A 22,915-nucleotide genomic window follows, 5' to 3' on the forward strand; every position below is an offset into this window, starting at 1 on the left:
CCAGCACCATTTCCCCTGTATCTGGGAAGACCTCCTTGATTTCCTACTAATATTAACTGTGGAACTTATTATGTATACGAGGCTCTGCCCCTGGGCTTTCTATTCTGTTCTAGAGACCCAGTACCAGAATATTTAAATCACGGTGGCGTTAAACACGTTTTAATATCTGATAGGGCCAGTTTCTGCGCATTGCACATTTTTTTTTTTTTCCTTTCAGGAACGTGTTCGGGCCCGCGGCAGGGGGCGGGGTCGCGCCTCCTCCGCGACTCTGGTTCCAGCGGAGCCTCATGGACGCGGAGATGGAAATCCCGAAGCTGCTCCCGGCTCGCGGGTCGCGACAGGGCGGCGGCGCTGGCAGCCCCGGGGGCGGCGGCCGGATCCACGGAGGTCCTGACCCGCGGGCCGGCCAGGCCCCCGCGCGCCGCCTCCTGCTGCTCCGGGGCCCCCAAGATGGCGGGCCCGGGCGGCAGCGTGAGGAGGACCGCGCGGCCTCCCCGGGCCCGGGCCCTAGCCCGTTGGTGCCGAGGCCCGATCACGCTGGCGGCGGCGGCGGCGGCGGCGGCGGCGGCGGCGGCGGCGGCGGCGGCGGCGGCGGCGGCGATGACTTCTTCCTGGTGCTGCTGGACCCGGTGGGTGGAGACGTAGATTCCACGGGCGCCGGCCAGGCCGCAGGGCCCCTATGGAGGGAGGAGGCCGGGCTGGGCCCACGGTTCCAGGGGCACGAAAGCGGCGCGAACCCCGAGGGCCGCCCTTCGCTGGGCCCCAGCTGCCTGTCCGCTATCCGCGCCCCAGTCCCGGCCCTGGCCCCGATCCCCGCCCCAGGCATGGGCCCCGCCGCGGCCTTCGCGGGCACCGTCACCATTCACAACCAAAACCTGCTGTTGCGCTTCGAGAACGGCGTCCTCACCCTGGCCACGCCCCCGCCGCCAGCCTGGGCGCCTGGGGTCGCCCCTGCCCCGCAGCCCGGGGGTCTGATTGCCCCGCAAGCGGGGATCCCACACGCCGCGCAGCCTGGCGACTGTCCCGAGCTGCCGCCCGACCTCCTGCTGGCCGAGCGGGCCGAACCCGCGCCCGCCCCAGCGCCCGAGGAGGAGGCGGAGGGCCCGGTTGCTGCTGAGAGCCCCCGCGGGCCGCTAGGCCCGGGCCAGGGCATGGTGCTGTACCTGTGTCCTGAGACGCAGTGCGGACAAACCTTTGCCAAGAAGCACCAGCTGAAGGTGCACCTGCTGACGCACAGCAGCAGCCAGGGCCAGCGGCCCTTCAAGTGCCCCCTGGGCGGTTGCGGCTGGACCTTCACTACCTCGTACAAGCTCAAGAGGCACCTGCAGTCACACGACAAACTGAGGCCCTTTGGCTGCCCGGCAGAGGGCTGTGGCAAGAGCTTCACCACGGTGTATAACCTCAAAGCGCACATGAAGGGCCATGAGCAGGAGAACTCATTCAAATGCGAGGTGTGTGAGGAGACCTTCCCCACGCAGGCCAAACTCAGCGCCCACCAGCGCAGCCACTTCGAGCCTGAGAGACCCTACCAGTGCGCGTTTTCGGGCTGCAAGAAGACATTTATCACAGTGAGTGCCCTGTTTTCCCATAACCGCGCCCACTTCAGGGAACAGGAACTCTTTTCCTGCTCCTTTCCTGGCTGCAGCAAACAGTACGACAAGGCTTGTAGGTTGAAAATTCACCTTCGGAGCCACACTGGTGAGAGACCGTTCCTTTGTGACTTCGAGGGCTGTGGCTGGAACTTCACCAGCATGTCCAAACTCCTAAGACACAAAAGGAAGCACGACGATGACCGGAGGTTCATGTGTCCTGTAGAAGGCTGTGGGAAATCTTTCACGAGGGCCGAACATCTGAAAGGCCACAGCATAACCCACCTGGGCACAAAGCCTTTTGTGTGCCCCGTGGAAGGCTGCTGCGCCAGGTTCTCTGCTCGCAGTAGTCTCTACATTCACTCCAAGAAACACTTGCAGGATGTGGACACTTGGAAAATCCGATGCCCAGTCTCCACTTGTAATAAACTCTTCACATCCAAGCACAGCATGAAGACCCACATGGCCAAAAGGCACAACCTGCGCCAGGATCTCTTAGCTCAGCTAGGAGCTGCAAATTTTCTTACGCCCAGCAGTGAACTTACCAGCCAGGGGCAGAATGACCTCAGTGATGCAGAGCTTGTGTCTCTCTTCTCTGATGTGCCCGGTAATAGTTCTGCTGCAGTATTGGACACCGCATTGGTGAACTCTGGGATCTTGACTATTGATGTGGCTTCTGTGAACTCAACTCTGGCAGGGAAGCTCCCTGCTAATAATAATAATAATTCCTTAGGGCAGGCGGTGGACCCTCAGGCCTTGATGGCCACCAGTGACCTTCCTCAAAGTCTGGATACCTCACTCTTCTTTGGAACGACAGCCGCTGGTTTTCAGCAGAGTCCCTTAGATACAGATGACGTCTCAAGTCTAAGTGCGGGGCCGTTGGGATCTCTGAGCTCTTTGGCTATGAAAACCTCGAATCAAGAGCCCCAAGCTTTGACCCCCAGCAGTAAGCTAACAGTAGACACAGATGCTCTGACTCCTTCGAGCACCCTTTGTGAAAACAGTGTCTCAGAACTACTGCCGCCAACCAAAACGGAATGGAACGTACGCCCTGACTCTGACTTCTTTGGACAGGAGGAAGAAACCCAGTTTGCATTCTCCAATCCAGCAGGAAACCATGGGTCTCAGAAAGAAACAGATCTTATCACAGTGACTGGCAGCTCATTTTTGGTATGAACTACACTCTATTCATTCCTTGCCACATGGCTTATTTTACTGATGACACTCAACTTTAAGAGTATTCTGGACTAAATGTTTAAATGCAGTCATTTCTTACAGGTTTGAAAAAGAACAGAGCCCTGGGCTACAAGTTTGGAGATTTAAATTCTGATCTTGAGTCTGGAACTGACAGGTTGTGTGACCCTGAGCAAGTCACTTATCCTATCTGAGCCTTAATTTCCTTATTTATAAAATGTGGTGGTTTGAATAGATTGTTTCTAAGGTCTTTTCACCTCTATAATTCCTTGATAATATGCTTCTTTCCTTGAAAAAAATTAGGACATTTTTCAGTGATGTTGCATGTGCTTTTTTTCAAACATGCATAAAATACACATAATAGTAGAATGAACATTCATGTATATGACACCCAACTTCAGCTATTATCAATTCATGAACATTTTTGTTTATATAATCTCCATTCTCACCCTCTCCCAGTATTATTTTAAAATAAATACCAGATATCACATCATTTCAACCATAAATATGCAGTATATATTTCTATAAACATGGGCTCTTTTGGAAAAATCTTCAGTTCCATTATCATACTTAAAGTTAACAGTAATTCTTTGATACTGTCAGGGTTCCAACTTATAATTGTCTCATAAATGCTATTTGTTTTAATATTTTTAACAATTAGAATCCCAGTAAGCCTCTTAACTGTCTTTTTAATCTGTATGTTACCCTGTTGTCTCTTTTCTTGCAATTTTATTCATTGAAGAAAGGAAGTTGTTTCACATGTAGCATTTGCCACAGTCTTAAGTTTTGATAATTATATCCCTGTGGTGTTAAGTTCCCCTACCCTCTGTTTCCTTAATTTGGTAGTTGGATCTAGAGACTTGATCAGAATGGAAATATGATTTGGGGGGTAGGAATGTTTCGTATGTCGTGTTGTGTTCTTTTAGCAGGTGGCACATAATGTCTGGTTTTCTCTCTTGTGATATTTGCAGCTGCTGGTGATTGGTGCATTAATTCATGATTACCTGTGCTTCTGATATCATGAATTGTTCTTGTAGAGTTACTATTAGTGGAGGAAGAAATGCTGTTGAAGGCACGTATAAAAGTTTGTTAGAAATATTGTTCAATGCCAAAATAGTTTCTTAAAGGTAGAACTAACAAGAAAAAAATAAGTAGCAAAAAATGTTTTGACTCTGCTCCGCATTTATCTTCCTCACCTCTTTTGATGATGGGAGGCTTTGCTGTTGTAGAAATTGTCAGCCAGGACTTTGACATGAAACAGACCCACGGTCAAATTCATGTTGGATAAGTGGCCTTGAATAAATTAATTTCACTAAGCCTCAGTTTCTTAGCTGTCAAAGGATCATAGCAATGCACACACATAGCTAACACACCTGAGACTTTTAATCTTTTCCAGTTTTTAATATGTAAAGAAAAATACGATGTGCTTTGACATATTTTGATGAATTTATATAATCCTTTTACCATCTCAATCCTTCCTACTGTAAAGAAGAAATTGGGATAATTTAATCCTGTTCATGTCCAGACAAGGTTTGTGAGAGTTAGGGTGTAGCAAGATAAGGAATCTCTTTATTCCCTCCACTGAATTATTTCCCCCCAGGAATTTCTGTGGCTACTGCCAGGAGTGGAAACATTGCTCACAGGTATATCTGCATCCCTGTTCATTAGACCAATTTGTCACCATCTTTGCTCTGATTCCAGAGTTAGACTTTGCTGTAACTGCAGAGTCTGCTGTTGCAAGAAACTGATAATGGAGCAGAGAAGGTTTCCTCATCTGTGGTCTGGAGAGCTCATTGTTTGCATTTTCCCAGAGTTGGAAGGAAAGATTGAAGCTGAATATTGTGTGAAATGTCTGTCTTATATGAGTGTAGCATTTTGAATTTTGTGGAACATCTTCACAACTGTTGTTCAGAGCAACCCTGTGTGGTAGTTTTGGCAAAGTTTGTTCTGTGACTCATGGCATTTTAGCAAATGCACATTCTAAATGGACTTTGGCTAGTGACTGACAGTTCTATATATATCAATAGCTTAAAACAAAGAAGATAAATTATTTTCACCTCTCACTTCCCACCCATCCAACTTTCATGATTTATCCCTGTGTCATAACTAGCTGCTGTTTTCCACTTTAATTGGTTTCTGTTACTTTCTGTTTACTTTCTCCCCAGTCCACTCCCATGTATGTGCATTCCAGCCCTTACCATGCCTTACTTTTTATTTTTTAATGGATAGATCTCTTCCTGCTACTATTCCTCAGATCTCCTCATAGCCCATTTTCTTCCAATGATAACATTTGCTGAGTGTACACTGCAGTTGTGTGTATAGTAAGAAGTTATTTTCTGAGCTTAGATAATACTGTGTGTATATATGACTCAGATGGTAAAAGACATTATTTTCTATATTGTTCAGATGAGAAGTAGATTTCTGTTTTATTATTTCCATTTTTTAAAAGTTTTTGCCAAGGAGTTCAGCTAAAACTCATATTTGCTGTAGTGTACTAGCCCAGTAGTGTTTGCATGTGAATGCCTATGGATGACAGTTATTGTAGCTCTTTGGCAGTGCACTAAAAAATTGTCACTTTGAAATGTTTATGTACTGTGTGTATGGGGGTATACACACACATACACACACATGTATTTTTAAAGTGGTTTTATTCATTTAATGATAAACAAGAACTAGGCATACTTTTGTAAATCAGAGAAATGCTCAGAATTTCATTGTGTCTACACATTCAATGGTTTTCTCTCTTTGCTTTGGAAATATTTGTATTCATAAAGCACATTTCAAAAATATTGTCATTCATTAAGGCCTCTTAGATTGAGCACTGTTTTTCATGTCTGGCAGTTAACATGCATTGAGGATTGAAATGAACACACAAGTAGCGAACATCAAATAAATTACTTAAACATGAAGAGAATTTATACTGTGACTTCTTTTTTGAATTCTTTAAACCAACTTCCGTCCAATAAAAAATCATTAACTATATTTTTTCCTACTCATTGCTTGAATTTTCAAAGGACAAATGTTACTTTTCTCATGGGTTCACAGGATTTCATTGAACAAATTTGTTCAAATAATTCCTCTTTCAACTCCATTTTCCAGAAAAATGGTGAAACTTTTTATACTTTGAAGGTACGAAGTTAAACTTCTGTTGGTGGTGGTTTAAAATTGCCATCACTCCTTTTGAATAATTGTACATGTTTTAATTTAATCCTATTTCCTTTCTGCTTTTCCTCAGTAATTGGTTTATTAAAAAATCTTGCCAATTGGAAGCATAATAACACGATGGCTTAAAAAGAAGTTTCTTTCTGGGTACTCTGTTGATCATGTTGATCATAAGTTCAAAATATATTGGCCTTGGCATTTTTACCAAGTAGTATAATTAATATAACACAATACTGAGTAGCAGGAGTTAATTATGGATAGATTATTAAGTTTATTTGTCTCTTCATGTTCTTATCCAGGAGACATATGAGAAAGCAGGCAGGAGCAGGCAGGAATAGAATCGTCAAAGTCCAATATCCCTGGAGATCTGTGTGAAATTAGCTTGTGGCTCCTTAGCCAGAGTCACTTCTGTCACTAGAGAAAATTGTGAGGCAAGTGGTGGCATAAAAACCTAGTCATGAGAACCCCTATTATAGTCTTTCCATTTTATAGTTCCCCTGTCCACTAAAAGAGATAACCCTAGAAGGAGTGGAAGAAAAAAAAAGTGAAAAATTAAAGAAGGAGCATGAATAACTCTCCGGGAATTATGCTGTATTTAACGGCAAATTTGATAGAAATCCTACATTGTCAACTAAAATAATTTTTCATTATTAATTGCTGACATTTAAAAACATATAAAACCCTTAATTGTCAATTTTTCTAAAGAAAACATCCTAACAGTATTTTAAAAGGAAACATACAGTGATCTAAAAGCACCAACAATCTCTGAGTCCCTTAATACCATCCTTTATACTTATTTACCAAGGTACCAATCAGCTGTTATGTATTGAGCATGTAATATGTGAAGCAGTCTGAGGTATTACACCTAAGTATACTTCATTAATCCATTAACAAATATTTTACCTCTTATGTACCTCTTATGTGACAAGTATCGTCCTTATGTTCAAAGACATCATCTAGATGGGAAACTATTAAAACCAATGTATTGCAGAATTCTAAGAGGTACTTTATAGATTTTACTAGAGTAAAAGTTAGCGTTTTCTGTGAGTGGACATAATTTTGATAAGGGTAAATCAATTTACAGAATATCATCAAATATTTCATTTAATGTATAAACATTAGAACAAAATTATTCTAAACTATAATTTTGACAGGTGTCTTAGATTTGATAAACTAGCAAAAAATATGAAAATCAAGTATGAAGTAGGCTTTTTTAAAATTCATTTCTAGATTACAGTCTTTGAGATGTGCTAGAAGTGTTTCTAGAGATTTTATACTTTCTCATTTTATCAATGAGAAAAAATATTAAAGCCTACGCTTTTTGTATGTGAAATTTATTTTCCTATTATACGACACAATCGCAAAATTTACCTTATCCTATAGATACACTAGCTGGAATGAAGGATATAGTAATTAATATCATGCAACATATGAGGCTGAGAGTTAGACTTTAACATGAAGGAACCTAAAAGTTCACCAATGCTCTGGATTGGGGGTGGAAGTGTCCAAGTAAACAAGCAAGCATGTAGTTTGATTTCTAGGTAAGAGACAGTAGCTTACCACTTTCTGTCTGTTACAGAAGGGCAAAATAAAACTTTCTTTAATGATAATCAATTTTGTGTCCAAGACGTAGAACAATCAGAAAAGTTAACAAAAACAAACAGGGTTTCAGATATTCTGCTTATAGCATAATTGCAAAAGAATGCCATTTACTTTAAACAGGATTAACCTCCCTCTTCTGTTAACAATGTAGAGTGGGAAGATACCTTCAGGGTGAGATTTGGTTCACATGACAGAAGGAAACTGGCCACCTGTCTGCTTGGAAATTGACCAGAACAGAGAACCCTGGAACCCTGGAAAGTCCAGTGAATGTAGCAGCAGCAGTTCATCCCAGGCTGGTTCCAACTTTAGTGATGCCACACTGAGTCCTTTACTGTCAAAAGTACCTGCATCAGTTAGGTGACACGTACTAGAGTCAAACCTTAACACTTGCTACTTCTAACAAGATTTAGCATTTTCCCCTTAAATTCACATATTTTGTGGCTTCCTGGCACTGGTTATTAATTATTTAGTTATAACTTTAACAATGATTCAATCAGAATCATAACTGTTAAAATTATGTTAAATTTTAACAAGCCTCATAATTGTTAAAAAGCAAGTGTCAATATTTACTATTTTATCTCCATTTAAAATTTTTGACTAAATTAGTTTTTTCACACAGGGCACGTTTTCCAACATATTTGAGTATGTCTCAACCATCTTTGTATGTTGGCAGCAATAAAACTTAGAGATCTGTTAGGATAAATATTTAGAATTATGGCTGCTTTGAAAATGGAAAAAGTTAGGCTGGCTTCCTCTCTTTCATAGATCAGTGATAGAGCTCTTGGAAAAGTTGAGGAGTAAGACAGTAAGTAATCTTGTAGCTAAGATCAACGTCATAGGGAAAAAAAGCTATTTGAGTCTATCATTTAAAATTATCCATTTATATTTATCAAGTTTTCTGCTGAATATAATCTTACATGTTTTATGAACATATAGAAGACTACTTTTTAAAACTCCATCTAAAACACTGTCATTAATTTAGACTTAAAAAAATTGACTAGTATTATATTTTATTTTTATGAAGGGCATTTTATAGAACTTAAAATATAGGAATCCAAATACAAAATATACACAGTCCTTAAATATAATAATACTTCATAATATTTATTTGGAAGGCATTTCTGACTATGATTCATAATATATTCTGTTGCAACCACAACAAAACTATTTCACAAATGTGAAATATAACATGGATTTGCAGCTAACATTGAACTAATTTTCCATACCATAATAATGGTAGTAGTGAAGAGCATTGAAGTTTACTTCCAAAGGTTGAAAAATATGATATACTATGGTTAAAAAAAAATACGAAAGAACATTTTTACAATTGAGTCACGTGTTTTTTACTTTCTTAAAAGTCTTTGATCAACAATGCCTGGATAGATATTTCAGCCACACTTTTTGTACAATACTGTTTTCTGTATTTTCCAGTTACAGATAGCAATATAAAGCCATAAAATAGACATTATTACAGAATTTAATGATTGTCTCTCTAATACTAGTTACATAAAGAATCATCCAGAATACATAGCAACCAATGAAGAGAGCAGTTTCCTTAATTTAGACCCTCATATGAAATGCCAAAATATAGTCAAATTAGATGTTTATTATTTTACTTGACATTCTTAGTAGATGGTGCTTTCCACAAGAAATACTATGTAAAGGAGTTCTTCTTTTCCCCTTACAATGGCTATTTGAACCAGATCCTTTTACTTATTTGGAGTTTGTTGATTATTCTTTTCAGTATACTGCCTATATGTAAACATTTTTGAAACTATATGTTTTAATTATTTCTTGTTCTATTTTATTTCAAGCAACCACATAGCATTTCATATATTTTTCATTTATAGGATGTATATTTAAATATGTTTATTGAAGTATAACATGTGCAGAAAAGCGCCCAAATATGAATGTATAACTTGATGAATTTTCACAAACATGAAAAAAAGAACTATGTGAACACCACCATGCTCAAGAAACAGAATCCTACCAGCTCCTCAGCTACCCCTCTTAGATCCTCTCCCTTTCAAAGTCCCCACTTTTCCCCAATGATAACCACTATATTATAGATATAGTGGTTCTAATATTATAGATTACTAATATTCTTCTAATATTCTAATATTATAGATTCTTCTAATATTATAGATTACTTTTGCCTATTTTATAAATTTATATAAATTGAACTATATAGTAAGTATTATTTTGTGCCTGAATTCATTTGCTCAACATTATGTTTGTGAGATTCATTCATGTTATTCAGTGTAGCAGTTCATTTTAATTTCTATATAGAATCACATGCTATGCATCCAAAAGTTGATGGGCATTTGGATTGTTTCTAGATTTTGGCTACTTCAAATAATGCTATTCTTGTGTATATATTTCAGTGCACTTGCATATAGATTTCTGTTAGTTAAATACGTAGGAGTAGAATGGTAAGATCATATGATAGCATGTGTTTTAAATTCATTAGTTACTGTTAGTTTCCCAAAATAGTTTATAAACATAGTGTGTAAGATTTCCAGTTGCTTCATTCCTTGACAACCACTGGTATTTTCAACTTAAAAAAAACATTAGCCATTCTGATTGGTTGTCTAGTAGTACTTCATTTTGTTCTTAAATTTGCATTTCTCTGATGACTAATGAGCTTGAAATATTTTATTGGATATTTGGACGTCTTCTTTTGAAAGTACCTGTTCCAGTCTTGTGCTTATTTAAGTGAGTGTTTTGTCTTTTTTTCTTACTGATTTTTAGGAGTTCTTTATATGTTCAAGACAAGAGCACTTATTGGTTGAATATATGGCAAAGGTATTATCCTTCTCTTTTCCCTCTTGTAAATAATGTCTTTAGATGAAGAGAAGTTTTAATTTTAATGTAGTCCAGTTTTACAGTGTTTTTCTTTTCGGTTTGTGCTTTTTGTCCTTAATAACACTGTTGCATACCCCAAGATTATGAAGATATTCTATGTTACTACTTTCTAGAAACTTTTCTTTCTTTTCACATTTATATCCATAATCTACCTGGAATTAATTTTTGCAAATGGCCTAAGGTAAGCTGCAACAAAATTCAGTTTTTCTCCATTTGGATATCAGTTTACTCTGACTCATTTATTAAAAACACTACCCTGTCATCGTTGTTCTGCAGTGCACATTTTGTCGCATATATTAAGTGTCAATAAATGTTTGAGTCTGTTTCTGTGCTATTTTGTTCCATCTGTGTTTGTCTGTTCTTGCACCAGTACTACATAGTCTTACATAGTTTAGTTTTATAATAAGCCTTGATATTCTGTAGTGTAAATTTCCCCCTTTGTTCTTCTTTAAGATTATCTTCACCATTATGGGCCCTTTGCCTTTTCATATACACTTAGAATCACCTTGTCAATTTTCACAACAAAAGCACTTGGATTTTATTTGGGATTCAATATCAAGTCTTCTAATCCTTAAACATGGCATAGTCCCTCCATTTAGGTTTTTAAAGTTTCCATATATATACATATATATTTCTGTGTAGAAATTTGTATGAATCTGAATGACTCTAAAGCCCCTTTTTCTCCTATTACAGTATATTATTTGGTTTTGACACATGTCAATATTAACTCTTTTTTTCACAATTTCTTTTACCTTTTTTAAAATTCTTTGATTCAAATCCATATCTTCAAGACCATTTGTGAAATTGTGTTTATTTGGTGTTTTGATTAGAATTTTTCCAAAGTTTTGGTTAAATGCTGAATAACAATGAACACTTTGCCTATTTTTCTGAATATATCTGTTAATGTATTTAAATATCCAATTCATATTTTGTGGAAATAATTTTGATAACCTATTGATACTTTTTACACATCTTTCTAGTCCTTTTTTCCTTTTTTATGGAATATAGTGTTTGACAAAGTAAGTCTTCTCTAAATCTGTAGATGATATTAATAAGATGTATGTAAGTTCCTTTTCACTTGAAATTTTCATATGCTACATTACATTTAAGGAAAATGTGGTCTTGAAGATATGAGCAAAGATTCTGGCAAAATCATTCTCTTTGTGTAACAATACGACGATTCCTTAAACTGGAAAACCTGATTTTTATTGTGATGTTTTTTAATTTCTGGAAATAGCAGTGCTTCTTGTTTAAATGTAATGAGAGAGAATTGTTTACAAGTGTGTTCTAAGTGGTATATTGAAATAAAATTATTACATAAAATGTTTTAACTAAAGCATGTTCAGAAAAACTCCATTTTCATCCTACTCTGTATAACCTTGGAATGTATGGCCAAGACACCTGGCTGTTCTATAATCTACATTCTAATCTTAGGGAATATTTCAGGATGTTTGCTATAGAAATAAACCAAAGAAACATAACTGTTTTCCTGTTTTAAGTATTCAGATTAATAGTTACCTCTTTCCTTTGTTAGAAGATTGTAGCGTTCTGGGCTTTCCCAGGCTCCTGGTTAAAGATGAATAAAGTAGACATGTTTAGTATCTTAGATTTTAGCCAAGATAAATGACTGCTGAATTAATCAAATTGCATTTAAATGAAAGCTCAGTGTTTACTAAACTTCTATCCATTTAATTATTATCAACTAATGTCCAATAGATTCTTTTGCATATATTATTTTTACCAGTTAAAATATGTAATTCTTTAATATTTTCTACTTTTCAACATTATCATTTTAACATACATTAATTCTTTAGAATAGGCCACATTTCTACCATCTGTTACAATGCAGATTTTAGCGAGTACCTGAAGTCAATAGTTTGTACTTTGTGTCCTGGAATGTTCACAAACAAATATGATCGTGTGTACAAACATAAAGAGTGAAAGAATAAAAATTTGGAGCCAAAATATATTTAACTTTATTTGTTAGATTAACTGAAAAGATTTTAGGCTCCATCAAATGAGCTTGAATAAATACCAATACTGACATAATGGAATGATTCTATGATATATATATTGAGAATATCTGTATACAAGTTTACCCAATTTTTCTGTAATTCTAAACATTTTTACCAACTTAATTTTTTGGAATAATGAGTTATTTGAATTAATACATTTTGTTTTGCCTTGCCAGTGTCATTTATCTAAGCCCAGATGTCCCACAGATACCTCAAATTAGCATGTGCCAAATGAACGTGTCCTACTCAAATATTTTTATTTTATTTAATGTAATATTAATTATGTCTACCAGTTGACCAAGCCAAAAATCTGTACATTACCATTGCCTGACTTCCTCTCCATCTACCCACACAGTCAGTCATCACCATGTTCTGTTACTTAAACATCATAACCATTTCTAGAAAGTGTCCACAATTCTTCTTGCTTAATGCCATATTCTTGAGTCAATGTACTATTTTCCTTAGGCTGGATTCCTACCATACATTCTTAACCTGTGTCACTGACTCCAAATTCTCCTTGCAATTCATTTATTTTCACAAAGCAGTTAGAATTACCTTACTGAAGCATAAATCTGCTTTTGTCACTGATTAACCAGCCTCCTGCAGTTTCTTCCTGTTAGTCTTGGAATAAAGTTCAAATTTCTTATGTCTCCAGTTTCTACTTCTTGCCCTTCGAATATAATCCTGCCACACTGAACTTCTTTCATTTCTTGGAATTGGAATGAACTTCTTTCATTTCTGGATATATATATATACATATATATATATATATATATATATATATACACATACATATGTATATATATATGTGTGTGTGTGTATCTATGTAATATGTAATATATATGTAATTATATATATATCACTGAACAATACACCATAATACTATAGCTTTCATCACACTATATCATATAATTGTCTTACTAAAGCATAAGCTCCCTGAGAGGAAGGATTGTGCTAATCTTCTTCACAACTATAATCCCAGTGCCTCAGAAAGCTGTGCATTGAATGAATATTACCTATAGTTTACATATTAGCACCCTACCTACTGTCTTGGCAACTAGACTAATTTTTCTAAAAGACAGACTATTTAATTCTCCTAAATTAAAACTACCTTTATGTAAAACAGTGGAATTTTCTCCATAAAAATTATGTGCAATATTTTATTAAAATATTAACTAGAAATGTGAAGATTTTCACAAAAGAAATCTAACTCTTTGAAGGTTAGACTTTGAAGTCTCTCAGATAATGCTGTAAAATAAAACGTAAAATGTATCAAATTTTAGTGGGCCTTTGTCATCTACGCTACGTAATTATTTTTTTTAAATTAGCACTTTTGTGAGAGAATTAAGTGAGAAATATATGTAGGAAATTCTGTGTGCATTCTCTCTTTCTGTGTGTGTGTGTGTGTGTGTGTGTGTGTGTGTGTGTGTGATGATTCAGGCCATATTTAGAACAACAGAGCATAATTTGGAGGATATTCCATAGGAAATATTGAGGAAAAGACAAGAAATATCAATATTTGAAATATTCCAATTTCATTTATTTCAAAGGTTAATGTATGTATGTATCTAGGATTTTTGTTTAATAATTGTTTATTCCCCATCCCTCATAAACCAGAAGTTAATAAATCCACTACCTTTAAAGAAAGTATTAGACTTCTGGTTTTAACTCTAACATGTAAAGAGATTTGAAGTCATCACTACCATCCTTATGACAAAAAAATCTGAACAACCTGAATATCAGCTACTTTTCTTGGACCTGTCAGAGAATTGAGTTCGCAGGGAAAATTACCTCCCTGAAATGTGGAGAGGCAGGTGAATACAGAAAATCACATAACTGTTTACCTGCAACAGAATACCTGTTCATCTGTTAGAGCAAAAAAACTGGTAGGAAGGCTTAATTATTTATAATAACAAATGCTGGAGGCTGAGTATGGACTAGCTTGAGAGTGAGAAACCCCTGGGGACTGAAGTATTAGTGGGGCCCCCACATTTTTGTGGGTTTTACCTTCAGGAAGCCCACCAGGTTCTCACAGTAAAGAATCATGAAAATTACCCTTATGGAAATGATAGAGAAAGGGGAATAAGAACAATTTTGAAATATGCACACCTTACCAATTGTATAAAAACAGAATTACAGCTTAAAGAGCTTGAAGATGCAAATTCTATCTAAGGAGAAATTCTTGTAGATGACCAAGGTCAACAGGAGAGACAAAATGATACTAGAGGAATTTGAAAAATCTGGCACATAAAGCAGCAGCAGACATTAAACACAGTCTAACTCTTGGTCAAATTAACATAAAACCTCACAATAAAGACTTTTTCCTCAGTTACTGTTACTCAATAAATCATGTCTAGCATCCAACAAAAAATTACAAGGCATGAAAAAAGGCAAGAAAAAGCAGTCTGAAGATAAAAATCAAGCATCACAAGCAGACTTATTTTAAAAAGAAGTATAATTGATATGCTAAGAGAAGTGATAAAATGGAATCATAAAAATGTTCAATTAAAACTAGGAAAGGAAGAAAAGTAGGGGGAGAAATTAAAAAACAAAGAGCAATTGCAAAGAGTAGAAAACAGAAACATGGAAGATATTAATCAAACCATAACAATAATTGTTCTAAATGCACAAAAGACTTAGTTTGTCTTAGTGGATTTATATTTAAAATATAAAACAACACACCCAACAATAGTTGTTGACAGGAAATACACTTTAAATACAAAGATTCAGATAGGTTAAAAGTAAAGCAATGGAGAAAGATACTTCATACTAACACTATTTTAAAAATCTAGTAGCTATATTAGACAAAGCAACCTTCACAACAAGGAAACATCAGGATAATGAGGGGCACTACATAATGATAAAGGAATCAATTATATGACAAGACAAAACAATCATAAATATGTATGCACCTAACAACAGATCATCAAAATACATGAAGCAAAAATGGGTAAAACTGAAAGGATAAATGGATAAATCCACTATTACAGGCCAGAATTCAACACCCTTCTAACAGTAATTAATCAGTCAAACAGGCAGAAAATCAAAAAGGATAAAGTTGGCCTGGCCAGCACTACCAAATCCACTTGGTCTAATTGACATTTACAGAATATTCCATCCATCAATAGCATAATACACATTCTTCTCAAGCTCACATGGAATATTCACCAAGACAGATGGCATTCTAAGCCATGAAACACAATTTAGTAAATAGAAAAGAAGAAAAATCATACAACCTATGTTCTCAGACCATGATGGAATGAAACTAGAGATCCTTAGAAAAAGGATAGCTAGAAAATCCCAAAATATTTGGAGATTAAGCAACACATGAGTAAAAGAAAAATTCTCAAGATAAATTATAAATTATTTCCTAAAAATGAACACAAAGATGCAACATCAAAATCTGTGGGATGCAATTAAAGCAATGCATTGAGAGAAATTTATATAGCATTAGGTACATATATTAGAAAAGAACGATCTAAAATCAATAATATAAGCTTCTACTAACTTTCTTTAGTAAGCTAGAGAAAGAAGAGCAATTTAAGTCTAATACAAGCAGAAGAAAAGAAAGGATTCTAATTGGATCAGGAACCAATAAAATTGAAAACTAGAAAGCAATATGCTAAAATCAATAAAACAAAAAGCTGATTCTTTGAAAAGATCAATAAAATTGATAAACAACTAGCCAGGTTAACTAAGAAAAATAGAAAAGGCATAAATTACCAGTATCATAAATGAAAGAGGGGTCATCACTACTGTTACCACAGAAATTAAAAGGATAAGAAAGAATACTATCAACAATTCTATGCCTACAAATTTTAAAACTCAGATAAAATGGACAAATCTTTGAAAGATGGATAAGTATCAAAACTCACAATAGAAAAATAGATAATCTGAATAGGCTTATATTTATTAAAGAAATTGGATCAGTAACCTTAAAAAATCACCAATGACAGATGGTTTCACTAGAGAATTCAACCAAAAGTATAAAGGAGAAATGAGAGGGCCTAAAGCCAGCAACACTCCAAGAGCAATGAGTACACCTAATGCCCAAATCTTGGTTTCTAATACCATTCTCCAATAAAGGGAGCTAATAAACCTTGAAGAAATATCTGATTCTAAGATTGAAACAGGAAATATATAAGCTAAACCTGGAGAATCTTATAATTCCAGAAAATAAGGGAGTGATCATCAAAAAAACAAATCCCACATTGATTGATGTATGTCAGAGGGACAAAGGAGCCAACTGAAAGAGCTCCTAATGGCTAAACCTGGACCAATTTGAGCAACAAAATAAAGTAATAATTAATTTTAACCCAGAGTATAAAATAAGTACCCATGAGTTCATACTCATACACATAAACAAATAATTGATGAATGATTGAATAAATAAATGAATGAATGAATGTGGAGGAAAGACAAATCTGTCACACAGCAAAATTCCAAATAATTCATGCAGATACTCTACTCTCATGGTGGGGGAACACAACTCCTCACTCCTTTAGTGTGGGCTGTGCAGAGTGACTTCCTTCCAAAGAGTATAAAAAGGGGAAGAAAAAAGTGACTTAATAATGAAGAAGCCTAACAAACCCTTCTTCATCTAGCTGATCAAGATTAACACCAACAGTCCTAAATCATGTTAATAGTATGCACCCTTGATCCGATGTATTGAAAGTGGAATTACCTCTGTGATATTCCTCCCTCAAACCCATAATATAATCATGAGAAAAAACATCAAATCCTAATTGATGATCATTCTACACAATACCTAATCAATACTCCTCAAAACTGTCAAGGTAATCAAAAACAAGAAAAGTTTGGGCAATTGTCAGGTCAAGAACAGCCTAAGGAGACATAACTGCTAAATGTAATGTATCTAGGGAAGTATCCTGAAATAGGAACAGCACATTAGGTAAAAAATAAGGAAATCTGAATAAACTATGGACTTAATTAATAATAATATGTCAATATTGGTTCATTAATTGTAACAAATGCACCATAATAATATATTAACAAAAAGGTACTGGGAAAATGGGTGAGGAATATATGGAAAATCTTTTACTAACTTCTCAATTTTTCTGTAAATCTAAAATTGCTCTGAAAAAAACAATATCTATTTAACGAAAGAAAACACCTTAGCTTATTTGATGCTCCTGAATGCAAATTCTTTTGAACAGTAGCTCTGTTTCTCTAAGGCAGTGTTTTCCCAAACTTTGCTGATTATCTAAATCACCTAGGACCACTTACTAAAAATAGTTATTCCAAGGTCTCACACCTGGAGTTTCTGGAGGTCTAAGAGCCTGAGAACTGGTATTTTAAACAGGCACACCCTCATGATTCTCATGAGAGGTACAGTTGAGAATCACTGCTCTCTCTAGAAGATTGTTTACACTGAGGGCAAGAGATGTTAATAGCTTGGCCCAATATCACACAGCTTTGGCCACTGGGGAAACTCAGAGCATCTTAATCTTATACTGATACCTTCTGTTCAAATTCAGAACTACAGGCAGTACTTCAGAAGAAAGGCAACATAATGGAGCAACTAGACAGAAACAGTTGTAATACATGTTAAGACACTTCTCTCAATTCAACACTAAAATTATTTTTTAGAAAAGATTTTCTATAATAAAAGCAAATTTAATCATATATTATGCAGTCACACCACATATCTGGGAAGATGAATCTGAAAGGCCAATATTGAGATATATTCTAGTAAAATTATTTTATTTTAAAGGATAAGAAATAAAAAAGGGAGAGAAGACAAGATGGCAAAATAGGAAGACCCTGAAATCACCTCCTCCCACGGACACACCAACATTACAACTATTTAAACAGAGCAACTATCTATGAGAATGACCTAGTAGAAAACATTTTCCTCAACTAAAGACATAGGGAACCACAATGAAACTGGTGGGAAGAGCAGAGATGGGGTATAGTCAGGACCCACACTCCTTGGTCAGTGACCCACAAATGGGAGGAATATCACAATCATAGTGGTCCTTCCCAAAGAGCAAGGAGTCCAAGTTCCACATCATGCTCTCTAGCCTAGGGGTCTTGCACCAGGAAGACAACCCCCCAGAATGTCTGGCTTTGAAACTCAGCAGGGCTTATATTTGAGATAGCTGGAGGTCTATAGAAAACAGAGACTAAACTCTTAAAGGGAGCATGCAAAATCTCACATGCTCTGAGTGCCAATGCTGAGGCAGTAATTTGGAAGGACCCTAGGTCAGACTACTTGCTGATCTTGGAGAACCTCCCAGAGAGGCAGAAGGTAACTGAGACTACTCCTAGTGGCAAAGACATTGGCAGCAGCCATTTAGGGAAGCTCATTCAACTGCAATAACACTGGTGCTGGAAAGCACCATTTTGGGATCTTCCCTCTCACCTACTAGTGCAGGAACACAGCCTTGCCTACCAGTGACTGCTACTATCCTTGGGCCACCCTGAGCCATGCAGACAACCATGCAGGGACCTGAGCTCCTGGGCTGCACAAACAACTATGTTAGGATCTGGCCCTGCCCTTCTAGCACTAGCTCTGAGTCACCCAGGACCACACAGAAAGCCAGGCAGGAAATTGGCCCTCTCCACCAGCAGGCGAGCACCAGACTCATGCCCCCTCGGCCATGTGTGGACCGGGCTGGCCACCAGCAGGGTGGCAACAGAGTTGTTCCCCACCATGCAGCCAATGATGTGGGAAGCCTACCCAACTTCCAGTGGGCCCACAGCAACTGCAGAAGGCATGACTTTGCAGTCAACCAAGCCAGGGTCTAGAACCACCTACCAATGCACCCACAGTAGCAGGCCTCACCACAACAAAAGGGCACATGCAAGATCGGCTAACTTGGCAGAGTAAAAAGACTCTGAGATTACCTCCTCTCACAAACACACCAAATTCACAACTATCTGCAGAACAACCATCTATGAATAAGACAAAAACCTACCAGAAAAGATCTTCTACAACTAAAGACATAAAGAAGAAACCACAAAGAGATGGGTAAGAGGGGCAGACTCAATCAATTTCCATATCCCAGGGTGAGTGACCCACAAACTAGAGAATAATTATAGTGTAGAGCTCCCCCCACAGCAGTGAGAGTTCTGAAGCACATGTAGGGCTCCCCAGCCTGGGGATCCTGCACTAGTAAAATGAACTCACAGATAATTTGGCCTTAAAAGACAGTGGGCTTAATTTTGGAAGTCCCAAAGGACTGGAGGAAATAGAGACTTCACTCTTAAAGGGCACACACAAAATCTCACCCAGGGCAAAGGCAGTAATTTGATAGGAGCCTGGGCCTGACCTACCTGTTGATCTTGGAAAGACCCCCAGAGAGGCGGGGGGGGGGTTGGCTAGGGCTCACCCTGAGGACATAGACACTGGTGGAAGCCATATTTGGGAGCTTTCTACCTTGTGTACACTGCTGCTAGCAGCAGCAATCATGGGATCCTCCCACTAGCTCATTAGTGCCAAAACCTAACCCCACCCAACAGCCTGCACACACAAATGCTGGGACACCTCAGGCCAAACAACTAACTGGGTGGGAACACATCCCCACCCATCACCAGGCAGGCTGTCTAAAGACATTCTGAGCCCACAGCCATCTCTAGACAGAGCCCTGCCTAACAGAGGGCTAAGACATTTCCAACCATCAGTGGGCAGGCACTGGCCCTGCCCACTAGGAAGTGTGCACTAGCCCTTAGACCAGCCACAGACACCAGGGGCCAGACACCAGATGCAAGAAAACCACAATCCTGCAGCCTGCCAATCCAGTCTACCAACATCAGGCCAGACCCGACCTGGGCCTGGGCCTACCCACTAGCTTGCCAACACCAACTTCAGGTTACCCTAGACCCATACCCAACTTTGTCAGGAACTGCCAACCCCCAGCAATCTGACACAAACTCTGGGATCTCTGGGCCCTATGGCCAGACTCCAGGATATGGCTCTGCCTACCAGTAGTCCCACACTAACTCCAGAACCTGGCTTCACCCAACAGTGAGCAAAAAACAGCCCTGGAGTTTTCTGGACCTTGACTCCTCCCACAAGTGAACCAGCACTAACCCCAGGACCCCTTAGGGTTCTGCAGCCAGCCGACTCATGACTAGGCCATGCCAACCAAAAGCCAGCAGCATCTGCACAAAGCAGGACCTGGCAACCAATTGGGCTAGGGACCAAAGAAGCCTACCAGACAACCCACATACTCAGCCCACCACAACTGAAGGATCCTCGCAGCCCTCTTAGGGGGAATCCCTAGAGCATATAGCTTGGGTGATAAGAGGGGAGTGCACTGCTGGGACACATAGGACATCTACAGAAGACCACTTTTCCAAAGTTAAGAAATGTAACTAACCTACTACATACATTAAAACACAATTAGCAACTTAGATAATATGAGGGAGCAGAGTACCATGTTCTAGATGAAGAAACAAATAAAACCCCAGAAAAAGAACCACAGCAAGTGGAGATAGGCAATCTACCCAATAAAGAGTACAGAGTAATGATTGTAAAAATGACAAAAGAACTTGGGAGAAGAATGGATGTACACAGAGAGAAGTTAGAAGTTTTTAACAGAGTTAGAAAATATAAAAAACAACCAAACAGAGATAGAATACAATACCTGAAATTGGGAAAAAAAAAAGAACACAAGAAGGAATCAACAATAAGCTAAATAATACAGAGGGATGGATCACTGAGCTGAAGACAGAGTAGTGGAAATCACTGCCCCTGAATGGAAAAAAGAAAAGAAGAATGAAAAGAAATGAGGACAGTTTAAGAGACCTCTGGGACAATATCAAGCACACTAATATTCACATTATAGTGGTTGGAGAAGGAGAGGAGAGAGAGAAAGAAGTTGAGAACATATTTGAGAACACGATAGCTGAAAAGTTTCCTAACCTGGGAAAAGAAACAGACATTCAAGTCCAGGAAGCACAGAGAGTCCCATGAAGGATTAACCTAAAGAAGGACACACCAAGACACATAATAATTAAAATGACAAAAATTAAAAATAAAGAGAGAATATTAAAAGCAGCAAGGGAAAAGTAATAAACAAGATACAAGGGAAGTCCCATAAAATTATCAGCTGATACTTCAACAGAAACTCTGCAGGCCAGAAGGGAATTGCACAATATATTTAAAGTGATGAAAGGGAAAAACCTACAACTGAGAATACTTTGCCAAACAAGTCTCTTGTTCAGATTTGATGGGAGATCAAAAGCTTTACAGACAAGCAAAATCTAAAAGAGTTCAGTACCATCAAACCAGCATAAGAGCAAATGTTAAAGGAATTTCTCCAGGCAAAAAATAAAAGGATGCAAGTAGAAATAAGAGAATTAGGATACGAAAATCTCCCTGGTAAAGGCAAACAAAAAATAAAGGTAGGAAATAATCCACACACAAAGCTAATAGGGAAGTTTAAAGACAGAGGTATTAAAATCATCTATATCTACAATAGACAGTTAAGTGATACACAGAACAATTAGATGTAAAATAAAATATGAAAAACATTAATCATGAGGAGAGAAGAGTACAAAATGCAGGATTAAAAAAAAATTTTTTTGAAGTAGAGTTAATTTACAATGTTGTGCCAATCTCTACTGTACAGCAAAGTGACTCAGTTATACACATATATACATTCTCTTTTTAATATTCTTCCCATTATGGTTTATCCCTGGAAATTGGATATAGTTCCTTGTGCTACACAGTAGGACCTTGTTTATCAATTTTTTTTTAATTTTTTTTTTTAATTTTTATTTATTTATGGCTGTGTTGGGTCTTCGTTTCTGTGCGAGGGCTTTCTCCAGTTGTGGCAAGCGGGGGCCACTCTTCATCACGGTGTGTGGGCCTCTCACTATCGCAGCCTCTCTTGTTGCGAAGCACAGGCTCCAGACGCACAGGCTCAGTAATTGTGGCTCACGGGCCCAGTTGCTCCGCGGCATGTGGGATCTTCCCAGACCAGGGCTCGAACCCGTGTCCCCTGCATTGGCAGGCAGATTCTCAACCATTGCGCCACCAGGGAAGCCCCTTGTTTATCAATTTTAAATGTAATACTTTGCATCTACCAATCCCAAACTCCCATTCCATCCCTCCTTCCACCCCCTCTTGACAGCCACAATTCTATGTCTGTGAGTCTATTTCTCTTTTGTAGATAGGTTCTTTTGTGCCATATTTTAGATTCCACAATTAAGTGATATCATATGGTGTATGTCTTTCTCTGTCTGACTTACTTCACTTAGTATGATAATCTCTTGTTGCATCCATGCTGCTGCAAACGGCATTATTTTCTTCTTTTTTATGGCTGAGTAGTATTCCATTGTATATATGTACCACGTCTTATTTATCCATTCATCTGTCGATGAACATATAACTTGTTTCCATGTTTTGGCTATTGTGAATAGTGCTGCTATGAACATAGGGGTGTACGTATCTTTTGGAATTATAGTTTTGCCTGGGTATATGCCCAGGAGTGGGATTGCTGGATCATGTGGTAATTC

General features: G+C 38.1%; 1 protein-coding gene across 1 annotated transcript; it reads left to right on the forward strand.

The window, feature by feature from the left end:
- The first annotated feature begins 287 nt into the window (after positions 1-287).
- On the forward strand, positions 288-3,101 carry LOC133082094 (zinc finger X-linked protein ZXDB-like). The gene has a single exon (XM_061178530.1). The coding sequence runs from the start codon at positions 288-290 to the stop codon at positions 2,763-2,765; it is 2,478 nt and encodes an 825-aa protein (XP_061034513.1). The 3' UTR covers positions 2,766-3,101.
- Positions 3,102-22,915: the final 19,814 nt, after the last annotated feature.

Source organism: Eubalaena glacialis, chromosome X, assembly GCF_028564815.1.
Source record: "Eubalaena glacialis isolate mEubGla1 chromosome X, mEubGla1.1.hap2.+ XY, whole genome shotgun sequence".
NCBI lineage: Eukaryota > Metazoa > Chordata > Mammalia > Artiodactyla > Balaenidae > Eubalaena > Eubalaena glacialis.

Excerpts from the sequence above, each read along its gene's own strand:
- LOC133082094 (XM_061178530.1), top strand. The coding sequence starts at position 288 with ATGGACGCGGAGATGGAAATCCCGAAGCTGCTCCCGGCTCGCGGGTCG.